Source organism: Rhinolophus sinicus, chromosome 14 (assembly GCF_057876585.1).
Source record: "Rhinolophus sinicus isolate RSI-liver-muscle chromosome 14, RSI-T2T, whole genome shotgun sequence".
In the NCBI taxonomy this organism is placed as follows: Eukaryota; Metazoa; Chordata; class Mammalia; order Chiroptera; family Rhinolophidae; genus Rhinolophus; species Rhinolophus sinicus.
Genome location: NC_142514.1, coordinates 101,295,637 through 101,322,725, shown reverse-complemented (window position 1 = coordinate 101,322,725; position 27,089 = coordinate 101,295,637). Strand labels below are relative to the sequence as shown.

The 27,089-nt window shown below is 48.9% G+C and overlaps 2 protein-coding genes across 35 annotated transcripts in view; one reads left to right on the top strand and one right to left on the bottom strand.

Moving 5' to 3' along the window:
• Window positions 1-4,370, top strand: part of PHLDB1 (pleckstrin homology like domain family B member 1) — a 46,333-nt gene extending 41,963 nt beyond the window's left edge. For 19 of the 34 annotated variants that reach the window (XM_074335355.2, XM_074335361.2, XM_074335356.2 and 16 more), the window contains 3 exons: window positions 1,978-2,063; window positions 2,206-2,238; window positions 3,009-4,370. In XM_074335355.2, coding sequence (XP_074191456.1) covers window positions 1,978-2,063; window positions 2,206-2,238; window positions 3,009-3,149 — 260 coding nt within the window. In that variant the 3' untranslated portion in view covers window positions 3,150-4,370. The remainder of the gene's footprint in view (window positions 1-1,977; window positions 2,064-2,205; window positions 2,239-3,008) is intronic. The other 15 variants (XM_074335376.2, XM_074335379.2, XM_088791426.1 and 12 more) reach the window with 1 other exon arrangement.
• Window positions 4,371-4,499: 129 nt separating this feature from the next.
• LOC109437205 (trehalase) lies at window positions 4,500-23,952 on the bottom strand. The gene is made up of 14 exons (XM_088789849.1): window positions 23,864-23,952; window positions 9,907-10,007; window positions 9,468-9,781; window positions 8,209-8,309; window positions 7,962-8,054; window positions 7,723-7,839; window positions 7,493-7,615; window positions 7,228-7,277; window positions 6,925-7,131; window positions 6,177-6,409; window positions 5,792-5,903; window positions 5,331-5,443; window positions 5,051-5,104; window positions 4,500-4,831 (listed from the first exon to the last, which is right to left on the bottom strand). Exons 1-14 carry the CDS (start codon window positions 23,950-23,952, stop codon window positions 4,679-4,681), a joined length of 1,860 nt encoding a protein of 619 aa, XP_088645975.1. The 3' UTR covers window positions 4,500-4,678.
• Between the last annotated feature and the right edge of the window lie 3,137 nt (window positions 23,953-27,089).

The window sequence follows — 27,089 nt, the reverse complement described above, 5'->3', positions numbered from 1 at the left end:
CTCTGACTCTCCTCTGGATCCCAGTGCTCAGGATTAATTTATTCAGCATCGACTGAGCACCTAGTGTGTGCTAGGTACATAGTTGTTGGTGTTGGAGAAGGTAGATCTATGAATTTAAAGGAGGGTTCAGATTCAGCATAAATTCCTATACAGAAGCACATGCATACTGTGGGAGCAAAGAGCACAGCCGTGCACCGTCGTGGTGACATTGGCAAAGGGTCTTGAAGATTACTTAGGAGTTTGCCAAGGCAGTGGGCTGGAGCCCATTCCAATGTATGCAGAGCACCTGTTAAGGGAACATGAGAAGCTCAGCCTGGCCAGACAGAACTTGGTGTTGGTGTAGGGGACGGGTGTGAGACAAGGCCAGAGGGACATGCTGGCATTGGCTGGTAAATAGCCTTGGCTGAGCCAAGGATGCAGCAGGCTCCCAGTGAGGGAACCAGCAGGGAAGCTTGTGAGCTGAGGCAGCAGGATTAGATTTGCTTTAGGAAGCTCATCCCCTCGGCATTAGGGAAGATGAGGTGAAGGGGCAGAGGGTGGGGCAGGGGCACGTTGGGAGGCTGTAGCAATGCTCCAGGATCCCATGACTCAGGCTTGAAATGACAGGAGGGTGGGGCAAGGTGCACACAGCCAGCCATCACCATCTGAGCTTAGTGACTGTGTGACCTCCCCTTTGTGTCTTCTCAGGCTTGCTTTCCAGGACGTCAGTTGTAGTGCCTGAGCAGTGTTTGCCATGAGACGAGATGGCCCAGGCCCTATGCTTTCCCTTGACTGCCCCTGTCCCTCCCACCGGAACGGTCACCTCTGCTCTGTTACGTTGCCTACCTCCTTCCTGCCATCCCTGCTTCCTGATACTAAATACTTCCTTCCATTTCTTAATACTAGAGTTGAATAGGTAAATGCATTCATATAGTTCAAAAATCAAAACATATAAAAAGGTTTAAATTGAGAATTATGCCCCACTCACTATAGGTAACCACTTTTATTAGACTCCTGTGTATCCTTCTAGAGTTTCTTTAGGGGAATATAAACAAATGCAAACATGTATTCTTGCCCCCCCTTTTTTAAATTAAAGTTTATTGGGGTGACAGTTGTTAGTAAAGTTACACAGATTTCAGGTGTACAATTCTGTATTACATCATCTATAAATCCCATTGTGTGTTCACCACCCAGAGTCAGTTCTCCTTCCATCACCGTATATTTGATCCCTTCTTACCCCTTTTCTTACACAACAGGTAGCATATAATACATTCCTTTTTTCCCTGCTAACGTATCTAAGGGATCTTTCTATATCAAATACATCTATATCTAGATATTTATATCTGGATATATTTTATAGATTTATTTCTGAATAAAGATTTATATCAGATATTTTATAGATTTATTTCTGATATAGATTTATATCAGATATTTCTGCATTATCTGTATAACAGCTGTCTAGAATTCCACCATGTGGCTCACTATAATTTATCAGCCAGTCTCCACTTGATGGGTACGTGCGTTTTCCAGTCTTTTGTGACTACAAATACTGCTGCAGTGAATGATCTTGTAGATTTGTTATTTTGTACATGTGTAAGATAGATTTTCCTAAGTGTAATCATTGGCTCAAAGGGCCAACATCTTTCTGATTTTGGTAGATACGGCCAAATCTTCCATAAAGGCCTACCAGTTTATAATCCCACCTGCCATTTATTAGACTTCCTATTTCTCCACAGACTTGCCAAAAGTGTGCTATATATTTTTTGTATACTTTTGCCATTCCGATAGGTGAGAAGTGGTATCTCAGTGGCGTTCTAATTTACATTCTCTGTAATTCTGAATGACTTGAGCATTGAACATATCTTCAGGGCTCCATGTTGGGTTCTGTTCTGGAATCCTGGGAATCACTCTGTTTCCCAGACGGAGAAGCTCCATGTCAACACAGCATGATCTGAAGTATGATAGGCCTCCTCAGCCTGGCCCTTGCTTTCTTTGCAGACAAGCATGAGACGAAATTGAAGGGGATCATCTATTTCCAGGCCATTGAGGAGGTATACTATGACCACCTTCGTAGTGCAGCCAAGGTGAGGAGGGCAGAAGGGACAGCCATGGAGAATGGGTGGGCTCTGGGAGCAAAGGCCTCCAAGCTGCCCTTTTCAGAGGCTCAGACCCATCCCTTGTTCTCTTTGTAAACATTCTCTTCCTCTCTCCTTCTCCCCTTCCCAGAAGAGGTTTTTCAGCTTCACTATGGTGACTGAGGTACCCCTCCCCATATACAGTAACCAGAACTACCACATATTAACGTCTCCATACCCTACTCCACCCTGACCCTTTATTCTCCCCTAAAACCCCTCCCTTCCCCAGGCCTGAGGGAGGGATTGAAGGTGGGTTGCAGAGAGCAGGAAGCCCCTGTGGGCTTGAATTTGGCTTGCTTGCCTCCCTCTTCTGAGATGACAGCAGGATGTCTCCCAATGCGGGTAGGCAATGAAGAAGGTATGGTTAAAAGGGGAGTAGGGGGCCCTTGGAAACTGGATTTGGTAGAGGGGATTGAAAAACAGGAGATGTTTGAGGTTGGTCATCTGCCTCATTGCAGTGCACTCAAGCCTCAGCCCCCCCCCCCCCAATCTCTGCTCCTCTGGGGTCCTGGGGTTCAGCATATCGCTTGTAGCCTTTTCCATCTGCCCCTCTTCTGCAGAGAGGAGAACTTCTGGTCCTCACTGGAATAGCCCTTTGTGTCTGATTCTTTTGATAATGACTTTTGTGCCTAGGGGTGCCAAGGAACAGTGCCCCCACCTCGCAGGATATGACCCTGCCAGGGTCCAAGGACTGCCCTTGTGTGTGGGGAACATCTCAGCTTGGGGCCCACTTGACCTGTGGGCACTAGACTTCCGGCCTATTTAGGACTCAGCCCTGAGCTCCAGGTTGTCCTGGAGACAGGAAGGAGAAAGGGCAGAGGCGGGTTACGAGAATGCTTTTGGTCGCCAGGGGTGAGCCCGCCTGGTCTTAGACTCTTCTCTCTCGCTCCACAGAGCCCGAACCCAGCCCTCACTTTCTGTGTGAAGACCCATGACCGGCTGTACTACATGGTGGCCCCATCTGCAGAGGCCATGCGCATCTGGATGGATGTCATTGTAACAGGGGCTGAGGGCTACACTCAGTTCATGAACTGACTGGGGTGGGCTTCCTGGACCCTAGGGCCGGCCCCAGGACCCATGCCTGACTACCTGCTGCTCTGCTTGTCCCTCAAGACAGAGTCACACCCTGGGCTCCCGACCTCATTGGGGTGCTCCTAGAGGAACTGGGAGGGCGAAGCGCGCCTGAGGCTTTTGTAACGTTGTGTACAGAGTCCGTCCTGGAATATTCTGAGCTGGGCCCCCTAATGAACCAGCCAGGACATCAAAGGTAGGGAGGGGGCTTTGTTGCCTCCTGGGAGTCTAGAACTTGCAATAACCCTTCAGGGTCCTGCCCTCCCCAGCCTGTGTTCTCTTTTGTAAAGGATAAATTATGGTACCATAATCTGCCAAAGATCCCCTCTTGCCTCCGCCCTCTTTGCAGGGGCGTGGGGGCTGAGCAGAGCCACATCCAGAGTGGGGTAACAGCTCAGGCAGTGTACTTCTCAAAGCCTGCTCTACGCCATTGTTCTCATTTATATATTTTATTACTTTGCTCAAGGGCCAGAGACCTCAAGTGTCATCCTTGAGGTCGCAGCCCCATCCTCTTTTTGCAGACGCATCACCATGATCACCATATTAACTGCTTCATTGCCGTGGTTACATACTAATTGCCATGGCTCCATGGCTCAGCCCACTGCTTAAGCTGTGGGCCCATCTGAGGGTACGTGCCATCTCTCCAGCTCAGGCCCTTGGACACCTCAGGCTGGGGGAAGGTACTGAACACCTCCTTGCCCCCAGCCTGTCTCCAGGCCCTGATGCACAGCCTGCCACCCCCTCCCCCCTGCCCTGGGCCAGGCCTCTCTCTTCCACTCGTGCCTTGCTTAGAGCCACAAGGGATGAAGCTGGGGTATCTAGATCCAGAGGAGGAGTGATGCAGATGGGAGACAAAGCTAGAAGGGCCATCCTAGGGGTGCTGTATAGGAATGAGTTTCTGCAAAGGATAGAGGGCTGCTACCTCAGGAAACCTGAACAGGAGAGGAAGCATCAGAGAGGGAAGACCCTGAGGTACTGCTACCCTCCCATCAGCCTCAGAAGGGTAATGAAACTGGAGAGCAGAGGACCAGGCTTCCAGCTGTCTGGCCTCAGCCCTTCATGCCTTAACACTACGCCCACCTCTCTGCCCCCCTTTCTAGCACTGGGCCATGGTTGCTGGGCCCAGGCTGGGTAATTTCAGTATTTGTAAGCATCTCAACAGAACAATAAAGCATTTGGAGTATGTGTTTGGGAGACCAAGTTGTGTGCGGCACTGGGATGCGGTCTGTGGGGTAGCAGGGCTGCTAGGTCTTCCCCCACAGAGCAGGATTTCCACCTTATTATTCCACCCAGGGCCCAACCTATGACCTCCATGTCCCTACTCTGTCCCCACTCCACTATGACCGAGGACTGGCTGGGGGCATAGGAGGGCATGGGGTCTCCAGGGATGGAGGATGAAGAGACAGAAGAAGGTAGGGACTCATGCACAAGTTTAATGAGGCAGAAGCTGGAGCCAGAGGAGGAACTGAAGGCAGATGGGACACCGAGGCCCATCACTGTGGCAGGAAGCTGAGCAGGAGGCTAAGCAACAGGGCAGCTGCGAGGCAGTGGGGCTCCAGGAAAGCTGTCTGGGTCCCTGAGCTCAGCCGGTCACCGTAGCGGTCCAAGAGCATCAGGACCACTCCGTTGGTCCAGCCAAACCCCTCCTGGAGAGAGGCATGGCCAGTGGGGCAAGACCTTTGGGGGAGGTCCTTGTAGGGGGTATGGGATCTCTACCCAGAGGCTCTGGCACCTGCCTCGCCTCAGGAGTGCCAAGGAGCACCAGTCAGGCTCCTCCCTGTGGACCTACAGCCTAGAGAGGGGAGGTCATGGTCAGCTGGGAGAGCAGAGGCCCATAGTTCCCTCTAGGTTGTTGGCCCACTCACCTGAACTTCATACTCCCCTCCGCCACCCGGCTGTCCACCGTTGCTGATGTCATACTGGGGACAAGAGGGCAAGCTCTAAGGTCAGTACTACCCCCAGCCCACGCACCCCAGCCCTCTAGGGGAAGCGAGAAATAGCCCCTTTGGAAGAAGCTGCTCTGGTCTGCAGTGCCCAAGAATAGCCACTGGGTGCCGCCACTGTCCCTGGGCCTGGACTTTGCAAAGCCTGACAATCCCACCATGGGAAGGAAGACTGGTGGGACGGGGCTCAGCGCCAGCTCACCTTCTCGTACATGGCTGACTTTTGGGAGTAGACATCAAAATTGGTTCGGATCCAATTCTGCGCCAGCTGGAAAGCCACTTCCTGGGTCCTGGGTGAAGGAGACTTGGCCAGACCTAGACCCCGCCCCGAGGCAGGACACTGAATCTCCAGAGCCTCCATCTCATGGGGAGCAGAGGCCCAAGCCTAACTCTCTTCAAGGAGGGAAAGAGGGCCCTAAGACCTCCTTCCGGGAGCCACAGGCCAACCTGCTCTAATCCAGGGCGCAGGTTTGGAGGGAGAGGACGGCCGATTCCCCTGACGGGTGGGAGTGGACGTAAATGTTCGCTGAGTGGGAGGCCGAGAGAGCAGAGGAGTCAGAGAGAGGCCCCCACACCCTTTGTTCACACCTCCCTAGTACTAGGGAGGCCGACCCTCTACACCCACAGGATAAGGCCTTGGATATGCCCATCCCTGCCTCCTACCTCTGATGACCAAGTCCTGCAGGGGAGCCCAAGCATTGGGGAAGTCCCACTGCTGGCCTGTCTTCCAGAGAGAGGTCGGGATCCCATACTGGTAGGTCAGGCTCTTGCTGTCCTGGAAGGTTCCAGACATTATTATGACTGTGGGTGGGGGCTGGGGGGGGGGGGAGCCAGGTGGCTGGGCCCTCCTAAAGCCAGATGTCCCTTTGCTGGCCTTCTCTTCTTGGCTCACAGCTGCCCCCTGGTGGCTGCATCGGGACTCAGGCCAAGACTCGGGGTTGGAAGCAGGAGGAGGAGGCTGTCACTTGCCAGAAGTCACTGCTCAGAGTCAGGGAGAGAACAGGTGGTCCTGTGCCTAGTGTACCAGCCCGCCAGCTGCCCCCCTTACCTCCAGGTATTTCAGAGCCTTGTCCACGACACCTGGGTCAGAGAAGCAGCCAGCCCAGAGAGGAGCGAGGTTGGATGGATAAAACTCTTGGTTCTTCTTTCCATTTTCAAGGTCATAGTCAAACCAGGCACCTTTCTCCTCATCCCATAGGATGGCCTTCAGGGCGGCCAAGCGCTGTTCCCACAAGTCTCTGTACTTCGTGGCTTGAGAGTCATTCCCTGGGGCAACATTGCCTTTAGGGCCCTGTGAACTTTGGCCTCTTCCTATTGTCCTCCCCAAGGACTAAGAAGTCCTGAGCACCAAGAGGACATGCCCACTGAGAGCCCACCACATTTTAGGCCTCTAGGACCTGGAATTCCCTGAGCAATGGTCCTATATGGCTGGCTCCCAGGACCTGCACTGTCCTGTCCCCTGAGTCCATCCTTGGGAAAGCATTGGCCGTGTTGGATTCCCTAGCTGTGAGGGAGTCAAAGAACAGCTGTCTGGAGAGAGGGGACAGAAGGAGTTTGGAAGTGTGGACTAGGGTGTCCTCTCACAGTACCTAGAAGGCCCTCCCAGTAAGAAAAAGAGGGGAAGTGAAAATAAAAGTGGGCTCCATTTGTATTCCTGCCCTGGCTACACTAGGGGTGAAGTATTGAGCAGGTTGGGAAGCTGGAGGCCCTTCACCCAAGGTCCTACTTCCAGCTCTATTGTCAAGGCTGCGGCAGGGACCCAAGCTGGACAAGCACCCCTGTTCCTCCCCTCCCACTGGCCTGCTCATCCAGGCTGGTGTAGAATTTGCTCATCAGCTTCTCTGCCTGGCACAGGAAGGCATTGAGGTCAACAGGCACAAATTTGCTGGTTCGTATGCTGCTCAGCAAGTTGGGGTTTGGGCCTCCAACGAGCCAGCGGGAAGAAAAATCCCAACCAGACTCGGCCCCAGCTTTGAGCTCAGCCCATAGAGCCTCCCGGTCCCCTGTGAGGGTAAGGCAGCGGCAGACAGCGGACCAGGGCCTGACACAGCTGCAGGCACACAGCCCCACCTAGACCCCCTCACCCTACTGCTGCTCACCTTCAGGCAAGGTGTCTGCCAGCTCTGCATCTTTGCTGTAGGACTCTGGCCTGGCAAGAGGAGAGTGGAGAGCCTGGCCCTAGGAGGCTGTATGAGGGCTGTGCCCAAACTGGGGACTGAGCTGGGTTGACTCAGCTGCTCTTGGAGACAACAGCCCTGGATTCTCCAGGGCTATCAGTCTCACCATCAGAGAGGTGGGGCTAAGTCACTTGCCCTCCTGCCAGGGGCCTGGTGACACTCAAATGCTGGTCAGGAGGTTCCTCACCTGGGTCCCCCATAAGGGACATAATAGCGATTCAGGACGTAGCTCTTTTCCCCCAAGCTCACAGAGATGTTCCTGTTCTCAGTCCAGAAGTCCAATTCCAAGGCTAGGGTCCCAATATTGTCCCTGGGGTGGAGCCAGGCACCACCTCAGCCCGGGCACACCTCCCCAGTCCCACCCTGGGAGGTCTCAGGTGTGGGGGCTGCAGGGAAGCACAGGGAGGGGGTCCCCACCGTAGGAAGGCGATGTCGTTGGTGTGAGTCACATAGCGGTCCATCATGAGCGTCAGGAGTGGGGGCTGGCTGCGCTGCAGGTAGTACACGCGGGCCCCGTTGGGGACATGTCCATAGCTGTCGAGAAGGAAGCCTGCTAACACGCCCCTGCCCAGCTGCCAGAGCCAAGACCGATCCAGCTCCGAGCCCATGGCACCTGCTTCTCCACCCCGGCCTTGAGGTGCCCAGCGCCCTCTTACGTTTGCACCAGGTCCAGGAAGTTCTGCAGCATGCCCTTCACCGTCTCAGGCATCTCAGAGAGGAGCAGACCCTCCATCACCCAGTAGGAGTCCCTGGGAAAAGGGACAGCTCAGGCTTCCTGCTCAGGCATCCCTGCACCGCCCTCTGCCCTGCACACTCAGGCCACAGGGTGCCGCACCATGCTCAGGCCACCCGCTGGCCCTGGGCTCCCCACCACTCCCATCCCTGAAGCCCCTGGCTACTCACCAGTAGTAGAACTCGAGAAAGCGCCCGCCGGGCACAATGAACGGGTGTTGTGAGTAGATCAGAGAGAACCGCTCAGGGTGGCGGAGGACCTCTGGCTTCACCTACAGTCAGGAGAGAGGGCACGGGGAGCCTAGACCCCCCACTTTCCCACGGAGTGGAGGCTGGAGGGGGCTGGGGCAGTGGAGGCCCTGGCAGATGCAGGCTTTGGAGCCAGTCAGCCCGGGCTTGGGTTCTGCTCTGCTAATGCCCAGCTCTGTGGGTGTGATCAAGGTCTGGGCCTCTGGGAATCTGGTCTGCTCACCCCCACATGTGGGCCTCTGGAGTCCCCACTGAGTGCGATGGTGTGTGGGAGCCCCGGCCACTCAGCCCGGCAGCAGCAGGTGCTCACCAAGCAGCCGCCACTCCTAGGACCCAGGTAGGGGACCATTGTTTCCGGCTCCCCTTGCCTTCCGAATCTCTGCTGCCACCAGCAAGCCAGACCCAGAGACACAGGGCCCCCCATTCTCTGGCCCATCCTTTCCCCAGTGAGGTAGATGTGGGTGAACGTGGCCAAGAGAGAGCAAGGTAGGATCAGAGGGGGCTTGCTGTGTGTCCATGACAGGTATTTGCTCTGTTCCTTTCCTGATAGTTCTGTATGAGTGAGTGTGGTTTTAGTGGGAGAGAGGTTTTGAGGGGAGCAATGGAATGGGGCTTGGGTTTGTTGGTGTGGGGGCTGGCGGGGGAAGCAGCCCACACTAGCCAAGGAGCCCAGAACACCACTCTGCCTGTGGGTGCCAGGGCCCGGGGAGGCCGGGTGGGAGAACAGGTGCCGTGCAGGCTTGGACAGTGCACTGCCCTCTCTGAGCCTCAGACAACAGGAGAGAAAGTGCCAATGAAAGGACTGTGCTGCTCACAGGGCTGGGCCACCATCAGCAGCAGCAGTGATCATTCCTGAGCAGAGTCCTGGCCTGAGGAGCTCAGGGAGGAGAGGGAGCAATTACCATGTGGTGTTGAGGAAGACTGGGCAGGCTGGAGGCAGAAGGACAGGCTAGGTTTGCCTGGGGAGAGGCTGGGAGGGCTTCAGGGAGGAGGTGAGGAGTTAGAAGAGGATGTTGCCCTTCTCCCCTTCAGAAATTCTTTTTAGAGAGCTTCTGTTCAAGGACCCAGGAGGTGGGGGCTTTGTGCTCAGGTAATTAGTCCCTATCCCCAAGCTGGTGTGTCCCTCTACTAGTAACTCCATTTCTCTTTTCAGGCCTGGGGAAGGCCCAGGCTCCTGATACCTTCTTTCCCAGTTTCTTCCAGAGCTGGTGCAGCTGCCCTGCCCAGGCTCGCAGCTTGAGGTCCGAGATCTTCTGTAGGAATCGGGGGCTGGAAGAACACCGGGCCCACAGAGTTCTGGGAGTCAGCCCATTTGAAGGGCCCTCTCCTGTTCCCTGTCCAGGCTTGTACCTGTCTTTCCAGTCTTCAGGGGTCCAGGGCTGCAGTTCCTGCCCCATGGCCTGGAAATGTTCTTCGAGGAACCCCTGAAGCTGCTGCTGGGGGATGCTGTGGTTGTGGGCGTTGGCTAGCTCCTTGAAGCGCTGTAGGACTTGTTCTGAGGAACAGGCAGCAGGGAGGGATCAATGGAACCCCATGAGCCCCTCCCTCATCAGAGGCCTGGTCTTGCCACTGCCCTTTGGTGGAAGGTTCAGGAGAAGGTGGGGCCCCCAAGTGCCTCACCTGGAGCTGAGGCCAGTGGCATGTCCACAAACTGCTTGTCGTCCTGGTAGAGCTTGGCCATCTGAACTTGGTGCAGAAGCTCCCCATGGCAGTAAATCTGGCTGCCGAGAGAGTTGAGGAGGGGAGCAGATCAGACCACACTATTAGGGGAGAAGAAAGGCTAGAGTCTGGGGCATATTCCCTGTACTGGGCAAGGGCTGTATGTGTGTGTGTCCATGTGTGGTAGGGGTTTGTGGGTGGTGGTAACATACAAGGCTCAGGGAACGAGGAGGGTCCTTGTCCATTAAAGGACCTAAGCAACTGCCTGAGCCCACATTAGTTGTTAATTTGAAACAGTATCGCATACCTGGTGGACAAAAGGAGATTACCACTTTAATCGGTGAGGTTATTCGGTTGGTGCAAAAGTAATTGTGGTTTAAAAGGTTAAAAATTATTGCAAAAACCGTAATTATTTTTGTACCAACCTAATAGAATAGGATGGACGAATTCTCTGTACAGTTGTCCTGTGTGGACCTGATCAGAAGGGCTTATGGCAAAAGCCTGTGAGTTGCACCCAGTGGCAATTGCTGAGATTTTGGACGAGAAATTTTCCAGATGCAATGTATGATATATGTCACTAGGGAGATACTTACTAGCTTGCTATTTGGTGTTGATTGAAATTGCCTCTATGACTGAAGAACAAAATATTCCTGAAACCTGAAATACCCATAATGTCTTGGGTGATGTCAGAGAAATATTCTGATAAAGAAGGCAGTGGTCCCAAAGAGTTCCTTAATAAAACAGAAGTAGTTTACACAGGAACATGCTACTTGGGGAATGCAAGGATGTACTTAGGAGTAGATGGCTTCTTTTCTCACAATGCTGAGACTTTGGAAGGACCCAAGGATTCACCAGAAGTTGCCCTGTGAACAGCTCTCTACTGACCAACAAAAAGCTGCTTGGTTTACTGATGGCACTTCCAAAGTGGCCAGACAGTATCTTGTTTGTAAGGCTACTGCACTCTGACTGATGGAAAGCTTTGGCAAACGTAGGAAATAATCAGTTCAGTGGGTTGAATTGCATGTTGTTTCCCTTGCAGTGATGGAAGGATTGAAAAATAAAAGCCCCTATGTCTGAGTTTTTATTGACTTATGGGGCAGGGGTCAGTGGCCAGGCCATGAAAAACTGGGCTATTAAAGGATGCCTGTATGGGGCATAATCCTAAGGAAATCACTATGGGAATTTAAAAGGCACATTAAAATAGCTGGTTGTAGATGAAAATGCTTAAAATACTATATTGTACCAGAAGATACTATACCAACTTGGACAACCCATAGTTGGACAACAATGGGCCAAGAGATACCACATCAAATGGACATATCACGTGTTATATCATCCTGAGTGGCAGCTTGATAGAGAATTGGAAAGGACAATTGAAATATTTGTTGTCTAAAATAGGGAGAGATTAAAGCATGAAAGGCGGGCTTACACACCTTCACAAGTGTGTGCTCACACTCAACATGGGGGCAGGGGTCAAGAGAGGAGTCCTGTTGGAAAAATTCCCCTGCTTTTCTGGGGAATCTGGGAAGAGGGGGTGGGAGAGGTTGCTGGTAGGACTACACAATTATTGTCCACAGCATCTTGACTTACTTTTTTCGTACCTGATGCAGTGGTCCCAGGACCAGGACTGCAACTGTGGTGACATAAGCAGGGGTGATCCCTAAGCAAGAAAATGTAACTTTTTTGCGGGGGCTGGGGGGTAGATCAGGATTTCTTCGATTCCTTGTTGGTTTAAATGTAACTGTCTAAATTGGATGTCAGTGAAAGCAGCTGTATTGCTGAATGTTAGGAATCGCCCACTCATCCTGGACTATGTAACCCTATCCTATATGAATGGGAGGGGACTGTGGGGGACGCACTTTCAAAATTGGTATTGCTGCTGGCAATTTGGACCAGCACAATGGCCAAACCTAACGTCTCTTCCAAAGATGGAAAAGTTTAGTAAAAATCAATGACAGATGGAGAGGAGAAACAGAAACAGTAGCTGGGGGTAAAGGGATGAATAAACGGGTATGCAACAAAAATGGGAAATCCACTGGTGCCTGGAGAGAGGCTCAGAGCAAGAGGTTATTATTGTCTTTAGCACAATTACACCAGATACCTGAAATGGTGAAGCCACATGGTTTGCCATGACCATACCTGCCTTTGGAACCTGACACAGTTGAATGAAAGAAAGCCTGCAAACCTGAGTGGCACTACTCTGAGAGGCATTTTCATCTTAGGATATGAGCTAGACTAATTGTTGACAACTGAAGGGAACTCCAGGAATGTGCCAATGTCTTTTTTTTTTTTTCCTCGCCTTCTTCCGCCTCCCGCCCCCCCCACTCTGGTTCAAGCCGTTGTTTCTCAGTCTAGTTGTGTAGGACACAGCTCCCTGGCCCATGCTGGTATTATGAGCCTTGCGCTCCCCCCCAGCTGAGGCAGTCAGTCGCCGGTCTCTGGTCGGCTGCTCACACTGGCTGCCAGCCACTTACTCTGGCCACCGGCCACTCCTGGCAGCACACAGCACCCCGCAGCAGCACTCAGCTGCTCTTTGGTTGGCCTCTCACAGCAGCTCACTGAAGCTCTCGCCAGCTGCCAGCTGCTCACGATGACTGCCGGCCACTCACGCTGGCCACTGGTCACTCATGGCAATACACGGTAGCTAGCAGCAGAGCATCGTCAGCCCACGGCAGCTCACTCCAAGGTCCAGCTGCTCACAGCAGCCCAGCTCCAGGGAGAGCCATTGTTCACAATCTTAGTTGTAGAGGGCACAGCTCACTAGCCCATGTGGGAATCAAACCGGCAACCTAGGCATTAGGAGCACGGTACTCCAACCACCTGAGCCACCTGGCTGGCTCCGCCCGGCCAATGTCTTTTTACTCTAAGTTTTCAGGTTACACCTACTACGAAGGATATCACTTGCGAAGGAATTTCCAGGAGCTACTCCCTACTGGGTCTTTGGACTGTGTGGTTTACAGCTGCAGGCAGACTATTTGCCCTGTGTCGTGCGGGGAGTCATGCGGGGTCTCTGCTCCCGCTCCCTGCACAAGAACGCAGGATATGGTGAGGCCAAAAAGGAACACCCACAGAGCCATAGTTAGGGGAGTCATATCACTATATTCTCGCTGGCGGCATCCGCCTCTCTGCAATCCGCTCTTACTAGCTCAGCCACCATCCTCTTGCTAGGCCCCCATTTTTTGCTATCATAGCCACAGCAGTTATATTAGTGGCCAATGGCTCACCGGTTACAGCTGACGGCCATCCAATCACAGTTGATGGCCATTTACTACCTGAGCCAGCACCTGTCTATGTGAGGCCAAGAGCCTGGAAACTACTTTCTGGGGCTCTGCCCCCACACTCCACCCCTATAGGCTCTCGCCTCACAATCTACATGACAAGCATCTTCCGCGAGGAGCCTGGAGGTGAATGCAATATCCTGGACACAGCCAGGCTCTCTGGGCACAGCCAGGGTTTCTCAGGGCACCACCAGTGCTTCTGGGCACAGCCAGACTTCCTGGGCTTCTTAGGGTACCACCAGTCTTTCCGGACACAGCCAGGGCCTCTCAGGGCACTGCCACTCTCTCTGGACACAGCTCAACTTCCTGGACACAGCTAGGGCTCTCAAGGCACTGCCACTCTCTCTGGACACAGCCAGACTTCCTGGACTCAGCCAGGGCTCTCAGGGCACTGTCATTCTCTCTGGGCACACCAGACTTCCTGGACTCAGCCAGGGCTCTCAGGGCACTGCCACTCTCTCTGGGAACAGCCCGACTTCCTGGGCACAGCCAGGGTATCTTCAGGGCTCAGCCTGACTTCCTGGACTCAGCCAGGGCTCTCAGGGCACTGCTACTCTCTGTGGGCACAGCCACACTTCCTGGACACAGCCAGGGCTCTCAGGGCACTGACACTCTCTCTGGGCCTCTCAGGGTACTGTGCTGGAACAACAGCGGCTCACAGTCAAGGTGCTTACATGTTCTCAATGGCGGCCGGTCAAGACACAAAAGCAAACATCGGCCAGTTCCACTACATGGTGGTATGTTCCCAAACAGTCAAGTGGTCCATTAAATTAGAGATAACACCCATTCCCCATAGTCCATAGTCATTCGCCAGGGCTATCCTGGGGGTGAGGGAAGACCTTGACCTCACCCTCATCTCCCACGGAGGACTCTGCAAGCCTTTCCTCCTGGGACAAGTCCCGCATCCGGGCTGCCTCAGCAAGCACTCCCCAGCCCACAGGGCCGCAACGACCTTCGCTTTCTCCAGCTTATGCTGGTTGTAGAACCGTCCACATCTTCCCACCTTCCACGGGGGTCCAGCTCTCTGGCAGCTGCTCCTCCTGGTCTTCCTGAGACTGAGTGTCCACACGCACAAACTGCTCCACTGCCCTTCGGGGAGCTTTGGCCGGCACCATATCCTGCCAACTACGCCATGTGTTGTGCAGGAGGCCCTGCTCACTGCGCCATTTGTCGCGTGGGGCGGCCTGCAGGGTCTCTGTTCCTGCTCCCCACATAAGAACGCAGGACATGGTGAGGCCAAAAAGGAACACCCACGGAGCCATAGGTAGGGGAGTCATATCACTATATACAGAAGCACTGGTGGTGCCCTGAGAAACCCTAGCTGTGTCCGGGAAGACAGGTGGTACCTTAAGAAGCCCAGGAAGTCTGGCCATGCCCAGAAGCACTGGTGGTGCCCTGAGACACCCTGGCTGTGCCCAGAGAGCCTGGCTGTGTCCAGGATATTGCATTCACCTCCAGGCTCCTCGCACAGGGCCCCTCGCGGAAGACGCTTGTCATGTAGATTGTGAGGCAAGAGCCTGTAGGGGTGGAGTGTGGGGGCAGAGCCCCAGAAAGTAGTTTCCAGGCTCTCGGCCTCACATAGACAGGTGCTGGCTCAGGTAGTAAATGGCCATCAACTGTGATTGGATGGCCATCAGTTGCTGCTAGTTGGCCGTCAGCTGTAACCAGTGAGCCATTGGCCACTAATGTAACTGCTGTGGCTACGCTAGCAAAAAATGGGGGCCTAGCAAGAGGATGGTGGCTGAACCTGCAAGCGGCAGAGTAAGGGTTGCGAACAGTGTTGCTCCTGGTTCCTGTGTCTCCAATCCAGCCGCCAGCGAGAATATAGTGGTATGACTCCCCTACCTATGGCTCCGTGGGTGTTCCTTTTTGGCCTCACCATATCCTGAGTTCTTATGTGGGGAGCGGGAGCAGAGACCCTGCAGGCCGCCCCGCATGACAAATGGTGCAGCGAGCAGGGTCTCCTGCACGACACCCTGTAACTATAAACCTTGACTATCAGATGCTTAGAAAGGTCCTCTATTTTAATGGACAAAATAGAGCAGCGGCATGGCCCATGTGTCACTGTGCTATATGCACAAATGCACATCACCCTTGTTTTTGTAGAAAGCTATTAAACAGAATAGAAAAATATTAGTTTCATATGGAATTAAAGCAGTAGGTATCACATGGTATATCCAAAGTCCCCTAGGGACCATCCCCATCCCGAGACAAGGAAGGCTATAGGAGGCCTTATGGCATCCTCAGAATAAATACATCTAGGAGTGACTGCCACCAATCTAACCTTAGATGGGGGACCTGCCTTTTCTGGGTACAAAATATGTATCCTAACTGCAGTCAGACCCTTAGTCCACAATGACAACACACTTGGTGGGTTAAACAACATCGGCCCGTGAGACAAAAAGGGCTGTGGGGGAGTCAGGTCACCCACTATGGAACAAACTGAATTTGCTTTTAATGAGGAAAGGCATTCAGATGAAATATATTTATTAATTAGAATAAACATATTAGAAGGGGTTCTCTTTTAGGAGGAAAGTAAAAGGTGGGAGTCAGCCTGGAAAGATGATGACGTTTTAGTGAAGCGGCTCAGGCCAAGGCAACAATTAGTGCTGGATAATGCTGGGGACAGCACTGGGAAAGGTTTGTACTCTTGCACAACAAGAGCTCTTAATTACCTCAATGCTGATCGAAGCCAAAGTAGCCATGGTGCAATGGCCCTCCATACTAGCTGCTGAGGCTCAGGGGAATGTTATGGACCTGTGAACCTATGGCAGTTCCCTGGGACACTTGTATTTTATATGGATGCACTATGACTGCCCTTGCTCCAAGAATAGGTCAGAAGAAGATATACCCCAGTGGAAATCAATCTCAGAACCAGCCTCCAAGTACCAGTTCGTTTGGCCTCTAACTGACTTGGAACCCAGAAATAGTAAATAACAATTACAAATCATGGCCACTTGTAGTGATGCGTGTCCATAATAATATTTGGTATATGGGCAAGGTTGGATTCCATTGGGAACGCATAGAAAATACTTCTGTAATTCTTACAGATTCGTTCTGTAATAAAACTGAGTTGTACTATAACCATACTAGGATATGGTATAATACTGGTACTATTGGTACAATTCAGCTACCTTATATAAATAAGCCATATGATAATACTGATCTTGATGATTAAATATATTGGGAGCTCGAGTTAAAGCCTTATCAAAATGTAATACCAGTGGAAAATGACTGCTTGAGGAAGAACTGGATTTAGCTAATTTCTATGCTAAGTAGTTCTGCACAAGTTTATTATAAGATTAAAAGTAGTGGCAGATCAAGGAGGGAAATGAGTAATCAAATTAGAACAAAAATATGAAAATGTATATAAAGGCTTTATAAGCCAGGTTACTTGTTTCTTTAAATCTATCCCTTTAAATCTGCACTGGCTCCTCCAAATGTTAGGCATAGTTATACTGATATAATTGCTGTATTATGTAATCACTATACTAAATGCAAATGCTCAGACAAGTATGATGGTTTTTCTATTAGAGAGCCTAGGCCAAGGGCCAGAGGGGTGGTGGGCTGAATTCAATTCTGCCTGTAACTACCTGAAGTTAGTGCAGACTCCACAGGCTTAAGGGCACATTCTCTAATGAAATTGCTCTCATTCTGTTCATTTCACAAGACATATATGGTGAGGTCTGGGAGGGACCTGAATACAGACCTTCTTTGTTCTCTCCGCAGGGAATCAGGATTCATTACCCTCCTGGCACATTGATGTGTTCACCAACCAGGACTCTCCACTGAGCTTTGATGTCCAGAGTTTTTATTAGGGTCTGATTACATAGGTAGGATTGATTGAATCATTGGCCACATGATTGAACTCAATCTCCAGCCCCACTCTCCTCCCTGGAGGTTGGGCTGATATCAGGTGGCCCAACCCCTTAATCACATGGATTTTCTGGCATGGCCTGCCCCCATCCTGACTCATCTCATTAGCATGACTCATCGATGCCTCCCCACCACCAAGAGCACCTCATTAACATAAACCATCAGAGACCACCCTGAATACCAATGACACTCTTATCACCTGGGAAATGCCAAGACCTTAGAGCTTACATGCCTGGAAACCAAATAAAAAGATAGACAAATTCTTTGTTATACAACAGGCCACCCTGGTCTTTGTCCATGGGTTCCTTATAATAAATACCAGTAACACCTCTTTGAGCATCTGCATTTGGTATAGCATTTGTATAACAGATAAAGTAATAGTTGCTTTATCAACATGCGTATACCTAACATTTAGAGCTACTGTAGGGTAGGGATAGGAGGCTTTTAATTCAATTTCTCAACACATTTGACCATCAACATTAATATTATAATCTAACCAACAATGCCAGTGTTTTTACCATATCACACTATGGTAGATGTAACCTGGAAAAGTAGTCAAAAGATGTTCACACATTACTCGAGTCCCATGGAGTCACTAATAATTAGTCATCATCATAGCGTATGACCAAAATGTTTCCCAGAGCGAGGCCACTCGGGTTGCAGGCTTCCACTCCATCTCGTCAGGTTCCAAAGTAGGAATGGTCTCAGCAATGTATAGTTTCACCTTTTCAGGCATCTGTTATTACTGAGCTAAGGGGTGATATCATTTCTTCCTCTGAGACTCTTTTAAAGTATTAATATAATAGTGGATTTCCTTCATTGCATTTATTATTAATCCATTTATCCATTCCTTTACTCTCAGCTACTATTTCTCCTTCTTTCCATTTATATCCAAACTTTTCCACCTTTGCAAAAGACATTAGGTTTGACCACTGTGCTGGTTCAAATGGCAGGCAGCAATACTAGTCTAGCACATGCCTCCCCCACAGTCCTCTCCCACTCGTATAGCATAGGGTTACATAGTCCAGGATGAGTGGGCGATTCCTACTGCCAGGCAACACAGCTGCTTTCACTGACACCCAGTTTAGCCAGGTGGGGTGTAGGTACAACCTGCCCCATCAGCCTATTAGGAATTCTGACATAATGGTTTAAAGGTATAATTACAATTTCTTGCTGAGGGATCATCCCTGCTTCTGGCACTTGTAGCTGCAGTCTTGGTCCTGGGACCAAGGTAGGAAAAAAAAGTTGAAGGGCTGTGGGAAGAAAGAAAAAAGAACAGCTGTACCGTCATCTTCCTCCCATGGGAAGAAGAGTATAGTTATAGGTACCAACATCCTCTCCACCCCTGTTCCATAGATTGCCCAAGAGAAGCAGAGGAATCTATCTAGTAGGGACACTGTTGAGTGTGGGCACACACTTGTGAAAGTGTGTAAGCCAGCCCTTCATATCTATATCTCCCCCTGTTTTAGACAACCAATGTTTTAATTGTTTATCCCAATTCTCTATCAAACCATTACTCTGCGGATTAAAGTGTGTTCTCTTGGTCTGAAGAAATGTAACTCAGTTGTCCAAATTGTTGCAGTGTCTTCTGTTCTGGTCCTTTTATAATATTTTGAGTATTTGTATCTACCATTGGGTATGCAAAGCCCAGTCCAGAGTAGGTGTCTGTTTCTCTCAGGATCCATCTATAGCCTTCTAGGTCTTCCAGCATCGTCCAGCTTGCCAGCTATATGCATGTCCTTTCCCCTAGGGACTCTGCCCCACAGCCATCTGTAGTCTGTCTCTCTTTTTGGCAAACAGAACAATTCTTATTGGCATTTTGTGCTTTAGAGAATACAAGTGGAATATTCAGTCCATCTCTGCATTGCTGCAACCTCCAAATGTCCACTCAGTTCAGGAACCCAAGTGGCCACCTCACATGAGTACACTGGGATACCCACTTGCTGGCTCCGGTTACCTTCCAAAGAAGGGGGTTCTTCTAACTGGCATCAATATGTTCTACTTTAATGCACCACTCAGATTCCCAGAGGACTGTGCCACGTTAAGGGCATTGTTTTTATAGACTATGATGAGATACGTAAAGTGTTAACAGGAGCATGCTTGTGAGCTGGCAGGATGGCACACAGTTACCAGGAGTGAGCTTGTGGGCTGACAGGAACAAGCTTAAATATTCACTGCTTGGCTCTGAGTCCCCAGGCCAGCACTGCTCCTGCAGATTGACAAGCACCTTACATCCATCATAGGTGGGAACAGAACACTTCCCAATCAAAACGGCAACCCCCTGCACACTAACACTCATCATAGATGGGAACAGAATAGTTCCCAGTTGCAGCAGCAGCCCCCTGCAAGCTGAGATCCATCATAGATGGGAACAGGACAGTTCCCAGAAGAAGACAATTGTAACGGCAGCCCACCCTCCCAGTCCCCCAACCCCCCACAAGATGACAAGCACCCTACATCCTGCATGGAAAAATATAAAACCCCAGCACTCCTTCTCATCAAGGTAGCTGTCTCTATCAGGCTCTACCCTGGAGAAGCTCCCTTGCCAATATTTCTCTTTACCCCTCTGTCTTAGCCACTGTCTCCATCAGACTCTGCCCTGGGAAACTTCTGCCAGGATCTCTCTTACCCCTCTGTCTCGGCAACTCTTTCTCAGGCTGCCCTGGCAAAACTTCTTCTGCCAGTTCCAAACAGAACTCTCTCTCTCTTTTTGACTTTCAATAAATATTTTCTTATACTCTTGTAGAGTTTCATAAATGCTTTTACATTCCACGAACAACCAGGGGTTAATTCTACGCCAATACAAACCAGTTTTCTGCCTGCTGATAAGGCCAGGCCATTGGCCGCTGACTAAGAGTATGTAAAACCCCAAACACAGTGGCAAACAGCACGTAATTCAGACCACCAAGCTGATTTGGTTTTATCATCTTCGATCAGAGTGGCAGCCTTCCAAACAGTATGTTACCTGTTCACCTTAGAACTACCATCCATAAACCAAGGAGCTCTTTGTTGGTCAGTCGAGAGTTGTTTATAAAGCACTATCCAAGTGACAATAGAGTCCAGCTGCTCCTAGGTGGTTTTAAAGTCAGTCCTCGGGGAAAAGAGTACCTGATCTTGAATACACTGAGTTACTGTACATTCCCCTAGTAGCATGTGCCTTCATAAACCATTTTCATTTTATGATGGAACTTTTCTGGGCACTGCCCACCCTCTTAGAGCATTTCTCCAATATCACCCAAGATAGTATGGCTATTTCAGGTTTCAAGATTATCTTATGTCCTTCAGTCTTAGGGGCCGTTTCAATTCATGTTTGACAGCATGATAGTAATTGCCTCTCAGATAGAAATTCTCTACTCCAAAGTCTCAGCAGTCATGCTGGGAGGTGCCCAAAGCCTTTTGCTATAAGCCCTAGACTATGCTCCACAGAAGTTTACAATCTGTGTGGACTTGGACAACCTTATTTGTTATCCTTTGCAATGTCTGATTAATATTGCTTGATGGGTGGATTTACATGCCTATTGTTTTATAATGCTAGATGGTGGAAACGTTTTCCAGTCAGACAAAATATCCATCCCTGAAACACATTCAGGTAAAAATAGATGCAACCGCTTCACATAAAAACTGTTCAAACATACCAATTTTCATCCAAGCGTTTGCCTTAGTCCCATCAACCCTTGCATTCCCAACTGTGGCCCCTTTAGGACTTCACCAGCAGTTTTTGGTTTTCCAGTATTGGGTAGGTAAAGTCTTCCCAGTTAGACATAATAACCAGTGTCAGAAAATATCCAAGTGAAGGAGAAGCAACCACTTGACAAAGAGTCTGTTTAAACATTCCAAGTTTCATCTGAACTTTTACCTTAATCCTATCAACTCTTGCCTTCCTATATCCTCTCAATCTGATTGTAGCCCCTTTTAGTACCACAGTGGCTTTTGGTACCACAGTGCCTAGGGTTCCCGTGTCACAAAGTCCAAGAAGCTTCTCTACCCTCTGACTATTTTGCCCACTCATCTGCATAAGGCTTTGAGTTCCCAGCAGGAGATAGAGCTAAGGGGCCCTGAGCCTTTCAGCAATCTTTATGCTGATCAAATTTCAGGACAATTGCTCCAACAGATTGGAAATCAGTTTTCTCATTGTCATCTTTGCCTTGCAGTTTTCCAAATTCCTCCAAAGTAGGGTGAATAAAGCAGATTCATTTAGGGCCCATCCATTTTGGGAGGCCTACAGGGGCTCGCATTGGTCCACTCAACATCTAAGAGTGCTGCATTAAGATCTTTGTTTTGATCCTATCAACAGCTGCTTTATTCATTCCATTTCTTAGTAACCACTTAAAGGTTTCCACTCTGCTGGGATTAGTCCCTTGACTCTTCTCCTTTCTCTTCCTCCTTTGTTTTGCCCCCATAAATGTTTGCTTCATTCACCTCATTTCTTAATAACTGTTCAAAGATATCTCCCTACTTAGATGAGTCCCTTGGCTCTCTCCTTTGTCTACCCCATTCTCTTAGGAATTTTCTTCATTATTTGTTATTTCAGAATAATTTTTTCCTTAGGAAATGGCTCTGAGGCTAGTGGCTATGGATCTTCCCCAATACACTCCTTCAGCAAGGACCCTGAGACGAGAGTCTGTAGTTTGGACTGGTCAGAATCTAAGCTTGGCCCATCTCTCTTTCATTTTTGCTGTTATAGTTAACAATAATCAAGGAATTGTATTTTTTAATATTTTCTTATTATTTTGCATTTTCTTATGCATCCAATGAGCCAACATCCCAGGAGATGGGTCCAAATTTTTTCATTCCATTGGTAATTTTCACCTTCAGTAACTGATCGTAGCACAACTACTGTTCCAAACAATGGGTGATCCTGTGGCCACCCAGTAATCAAAGGGTCCTCATCCCTTGCCCTTTCGTCTTGCTCTTCCGAAGTCACATGTTTCAGTGAGTCAAGGTCATCCTAGTAAATCACACATTTTCTGACACCAACTGCAATATGGCAGTATAATTCTGGCACTAAGCAGCTAGCTCAGACACCAACCCCAGGTCAAGAGCACAGTCCACAGTATGAGTGCCCTCACTCCAGGCAACAGTTGCAAGTTCAGAGACTCCCAAGCTACCCCCACTTCTGACCAGCAGGCTACAAGTTCAGGAATTCACACAAACACCTCCAGTTCGATATTTTGCTCTGCCTCATAAGTCTTTGTGTACTTATGGCCTTGGGCCATGCCAGACATTTTATGCTAATAATGATTTTTATGCTGGAGGCCAAGAGCCACCTAGTACCGCTTTGACCTTTCGAGACTTGGAGACTGAGTAACTAAGGTCAACCATGTGGATACTCTATCCCTCTGTAACTGATCCCCAACAAAAATCCCAGATGACAAGGCCTAGGTCAGTTTCCAAGTTGACCATACTTCACGTGTGCTGTCACACATTGTTGCTGGAAAAATTAGGTGCTATCTGTATTAATCCATTGGGAGAGGACAACTGGAAGCTTGTGTTGCTTCTCTCTTAGATTCTGCCTTATACACCTTTTACCTTTCCTGATTCTAGTCTTTATCCTTTCACTGTAATAACCTGTAACCATGGATAGAACCATTCGGTGGTACTGATAAGTCCCTGAAGCTGAGGGTGGGCTTAGGGACCGGCGACACGGTCTTCTTGCCATGCTTTTGACAACAAACCTAATGCTTGACAAAACACTTGATCACATAGCCTCTCTGAAATTCTTATTACAATTACTCAGGACAAAACTTATGAATGACCCCAGATGTGTCCTTTCCCTTTATACTCCGTAAATCAACCACCAGCAAGTCTGATCAGCTAAAGCTCCAGTATGTATGTACCCCATTCTGAACCTCTTCGCACCTTGCTGCTCCTACCACTGAAGCCTAAGCCCTGCTTCCCTCTTCCCTGGAGCGCCCTGTCTCCCGCAGCCTATTCCTACTTCTATCCCAACCATACAGACCCTGTTCCTGATCCTTGAACAGTGATCTCAGGCCTTTGTACTGTAGTTTTCATGCCTGGACTGTCTTCTCCCAGATCGGCACAGGGATGGATCCTTCCACAATTATGCTCAGGTACCTTCCCTCCCCTTCCTATCTGAAACACTCTCTGTTCACCCCCGAGTGGCTCCCTAACTTTATTTTACATTATTTTAGTGTTTCTGTCACTGTTTAGCTTCTAGTATTATTTTTCTTGCTTATTATGTAAGATCAATAGAGGCAGGGACCTCATTTTTCTTGTTCACTGCTACAACCCAAGAGACACAGTGAGAGCTCAATAAATCCATGTTGAATGAAGAATAGACGATACCCTGTGAGTCCGGGAGGGAGGACAGGATCATTTATCTCTATTATTTGGAGGTGGAAACTATGGCTCTGGAAAGAGGTTTGACCTGCCCTTGGTCACCGAGGTCAGAGGTCAAATCCAGGAGCTCTTTTCAGGCACTTACTCCCCCTCTCACACTCAAGCTAGAGAAATTGGGCAGAACATTTCCTAGAACAATCCTGAGAACAACCCTGTGCAGTTCAAGGGGCAACTTGGAGGGCGGGCAGGAGGGAGGGCTGTGGCCAGCAGGCTCCTGGATCATGCATAGGCCAACCTCAGGTAGCTCCGTCTTTCCCCACATAGGAAATCGGTGCCTGGCATACAGCCTACTACACAAGGAAACCGAATTTCCTTTCCTTCCCTTCTCTCGGAAGGGCTTGATATCTCAGCCTTTCGAACCCTGGTCGTCCTGTCCCATCCCCAGCTGCCTTCCCCATTCCTACCTCTCACAGGGTGGGGGAAGGGCCTCCTGAGACCCCAGCACCGGCCCCAGCAGAAGCAGCAGGCATAGCTCCCAGATCCTCCCAGGCATGGTCGCTATGTCTGTGGCCTAATGAGCAAGCCCAGGTACTTCCTGCTCACAGGCGTACAGCCTGGCTCTCCTGCCCAGGTAGGGCAGCCAAAGTCCACGTTTGAGGCGTGTTCACCTGCGGGTGTGTGTGCCTGATTTACTTGTGGCTACTTGCTGTTCTGCTCTCAGCTCACAGTAGTGACAGTAGTGAGGATATTTGCAAGGGGTCTTGAAGATTACTTACTAGGAGTTTGCCAAGGCAGTGGGCTGGAGCCCATTCCAATGTATGCAGAGCACCTGTTAAGGGAACATGAGAAGCTCAGCCTGGCCAGACAGAACTTGGTGTTGGTGTAGGGGACGGGTGTGAGACAAGGCCAGAGGGACATGCTGGCATTGGCTGGTAAATAGCCTTGGCTGAGCCAAGGATGCAGCAGGCTCCCAGTGAGGGAACCAGCAGGGAAGCTTGTGAGCTGAGGCAGCAGGATTAGATTTGCTTTAGGAAGCTCATCCCCTCGGCATTAGGGAAGATGAGGTGAAGGGGCAGAGGGTGGGGCAGGGGCACGTTGGGAGGCTGTAGCAATGATCCAGGATCCCATGACTCAGGCTTGAAATGACAGGAGGGTGGGGCAAGGTGCACACAGCCAGCCATCACCATCTGAGCTTAGTGACTGTGTGACCTCCCCTTTGTGTCTTCTCAGGCTTGCTTTCCAGGACGTCAGTTGTAGTGCCTGAGCAGTGTTTGCCATGAGACGAGATGGCCCAGGCCCTATGCTTTCCCTTGACTGCCCCTGTCCCTCCCACCGGAACGGTCACCTCTGCTCTGTTACGTTGCCTACCTCCTTCCTGCCATCCCTGCTTCCTGATACTAAATACTTCCTTCTTTCAAAAAATTTTTTATTGTGGTTAAAATAGATATAACACAAAATTTGTCATTTCAACCATTTTAAGAGCACAACTGAATTTAATTTACATTACATTTGCAATGTTGTACAATTATCACCATCATTTATTTCCAAAACATTTTTTATGATCCCAAGCATACATTCTATAACCATTAAGCAATAACTCCTCAGGTCTCTTTCCCCACTGCCCATGGAAACCATTATTCTACTTTCTGTCTCTGTGAATTTGCCTATTCTAGGTGTTGAATATAAGTGGAATCATTCAATATTTGTCCTTTTGCGTCTGGCTTATTTCATTTAGCTTAATCTGTTCAAGAGTCATCCATGTTGTAGCATGTATAAGAATTTCATTTCATTTTTTTTTTTTTTTGACTTTTATTTATTTTAAGTGTGTTTTTCCAGGACCCATCAGCTCCAAGTCAAGTAGTTGTTTCAATCTAGTTGTGGAGGGCGCAGCTCACAGTGGCCCATGCAGGGATCGAACCGGCAACCTTGTTAAGAGCACTGGGATCTAACCAACTGAGCTAACCACTGCCCCCAGAATTTCATTCCTTTTAAAGGCCGGATAATATTCCATTGCACATATACACCACATTTTGTTCATCCTAGAAGTGGAATTGCTGGATCACGTGGTAATTGTTTGTTTAATTGGAACCACCAGACTCTTTTCCACAGCAGCTTCACCGTTTTACATTCTCACCAAGGGTGCACAGTGGTTGCCTTTTCTACACACTGTCCGCAACACTTATTTTCTGTTTTGTTTTTTTTGTTTTTTTATATAATAGCCATCCTAATGTTTATGAAGTGACGTCTCATTGTGGTTTTGATTTGCATTTTCCTAATGATTAGTGATGTTGAACTTCTTTTATGTGCTTATTGGCTATTTGTATATTTTATATTTTCTTTGGAGAAATGTTTATTCAAGTTTTTTGCCTATTTAAAATTTATAGTAAGTTTTGAACTCAGGAAGTGTGAGTTCTCCGACTTTGATCTTTTTAAAGATGTTTTTTGCTATTTTAGGGTATCTTGCAATTCCATATGAATTAGAAGATCACCTTTTCCATTTCTGCAACAAAAGGCTGTTGGAGTTTTGATAGAGATTGTGTGGAATCTGTAGATTGCTGTAGGTATTAGTCGCATCTTAACAATAATAAGCCCTCTGACCCATGAACTTTAGATGTCTTCCCCTTTATTTAGACAGTCTTTAATTTCTGTCAGCAATGTTTTGTGGTGTTCGGTAGATAAGCCTTTCATCTTCTTGGATAAATTTATGCCTAGGTATCTTATTTTTTAGATGCTATTGTAACATGGGATTGCTTTTTAATTTCCTTTTCAGATTGTTCTGATTATATGGAAACTCAGCTGATTTTTGTGTGTTGATTTATACAACTTTGTTGAATCTGTTTATTAGATCTAGTAGCTTTTCCTGTGTATCCTTTGGGATTTTCTATCTATAGAATCATGTCATTTGTAAATAGGTATATTCTTCCTTTCCAATTTGAGTGTCTTTTATTTCTTTTTCTTGTCCTGTTACTCTGGCCAGAACTTCCAGTACAGTGTTGAATAGCAATGGTGAAAGTAGATATCCTTGTCTTGTTCCTGATTTTAGGAAGACTCTTTCACTCTCTCACCATTGAGTTTGATGCTAGATGTGGGTTTTTCATAAATTCCCTATATTGTACTGAGGAAGTTCCCTTCTATTCCTACTTTTTAGATTTTTTTTTTATTATCATTATGGAATGGTGTTGGATTTGGTCAAAAGCCTTTTCTGCAGCCATTAATAATCCTATGGGGCTTTTTTCTCCCTTTTGTAGCATGTATAAGAATTTCATTCCTGTTAAAGGCTGGATAATATTCCATTGCATATATGGACCACATTTTGTTCATCCATTGATCTGTCAATGGACACTTGGGTTTCTTCCACCTTCTAGCTATCATGAATAATCCTGCTAGTGTGGTGTATTACATTGATTAATTTTCTTATATTGAACCACCTTTGAATTCTTAAAAAAAAAATCTCACTTGCACGGTGTGTAATCTTTTTGATATGCTGTTGGATTTGGTTTGGTGGTGTTTTGTTGAGGATTTTTGCATCAGATGCATAAAGGATATTAGACTGTAATTTTCTTTTCTCGTGATGGCTTTGTCTGACTTAGGCATTAGGGACATTTATAGAATTAGTTAGGACTCATAGAATTAGTTAGGAAGTGTTTCTCCTCTTCTACTTTTGGAAGAGTTTGAGAAAGATTGGTGTTA

Bases quoted from the DNA above. Each gene is read 5' to 3' on its own strand.
- LOC109437205 (XM_088789849.1), bottom strand. From the start codon at position 23,952: ATGCCTGGGAGGATCTGGGAGCTATGCCTGCTGCTTCTGCTGGGGCCG. The intron at 7,616-7,722 runs GTGGGGACCCCC...GCTCCACCCCAG, and splicing joins AACGACATCGCCTTCCTACG to GGACAATATTGGGACCCTAG. The intron at 5,444-5,791 runs GTAGGAGGCAGG...GGCGGGGTCTAG, and splicing joins GCAGGACTTGGTCATCAGAG to GTCTGGCCAAGTCTCCTTCA.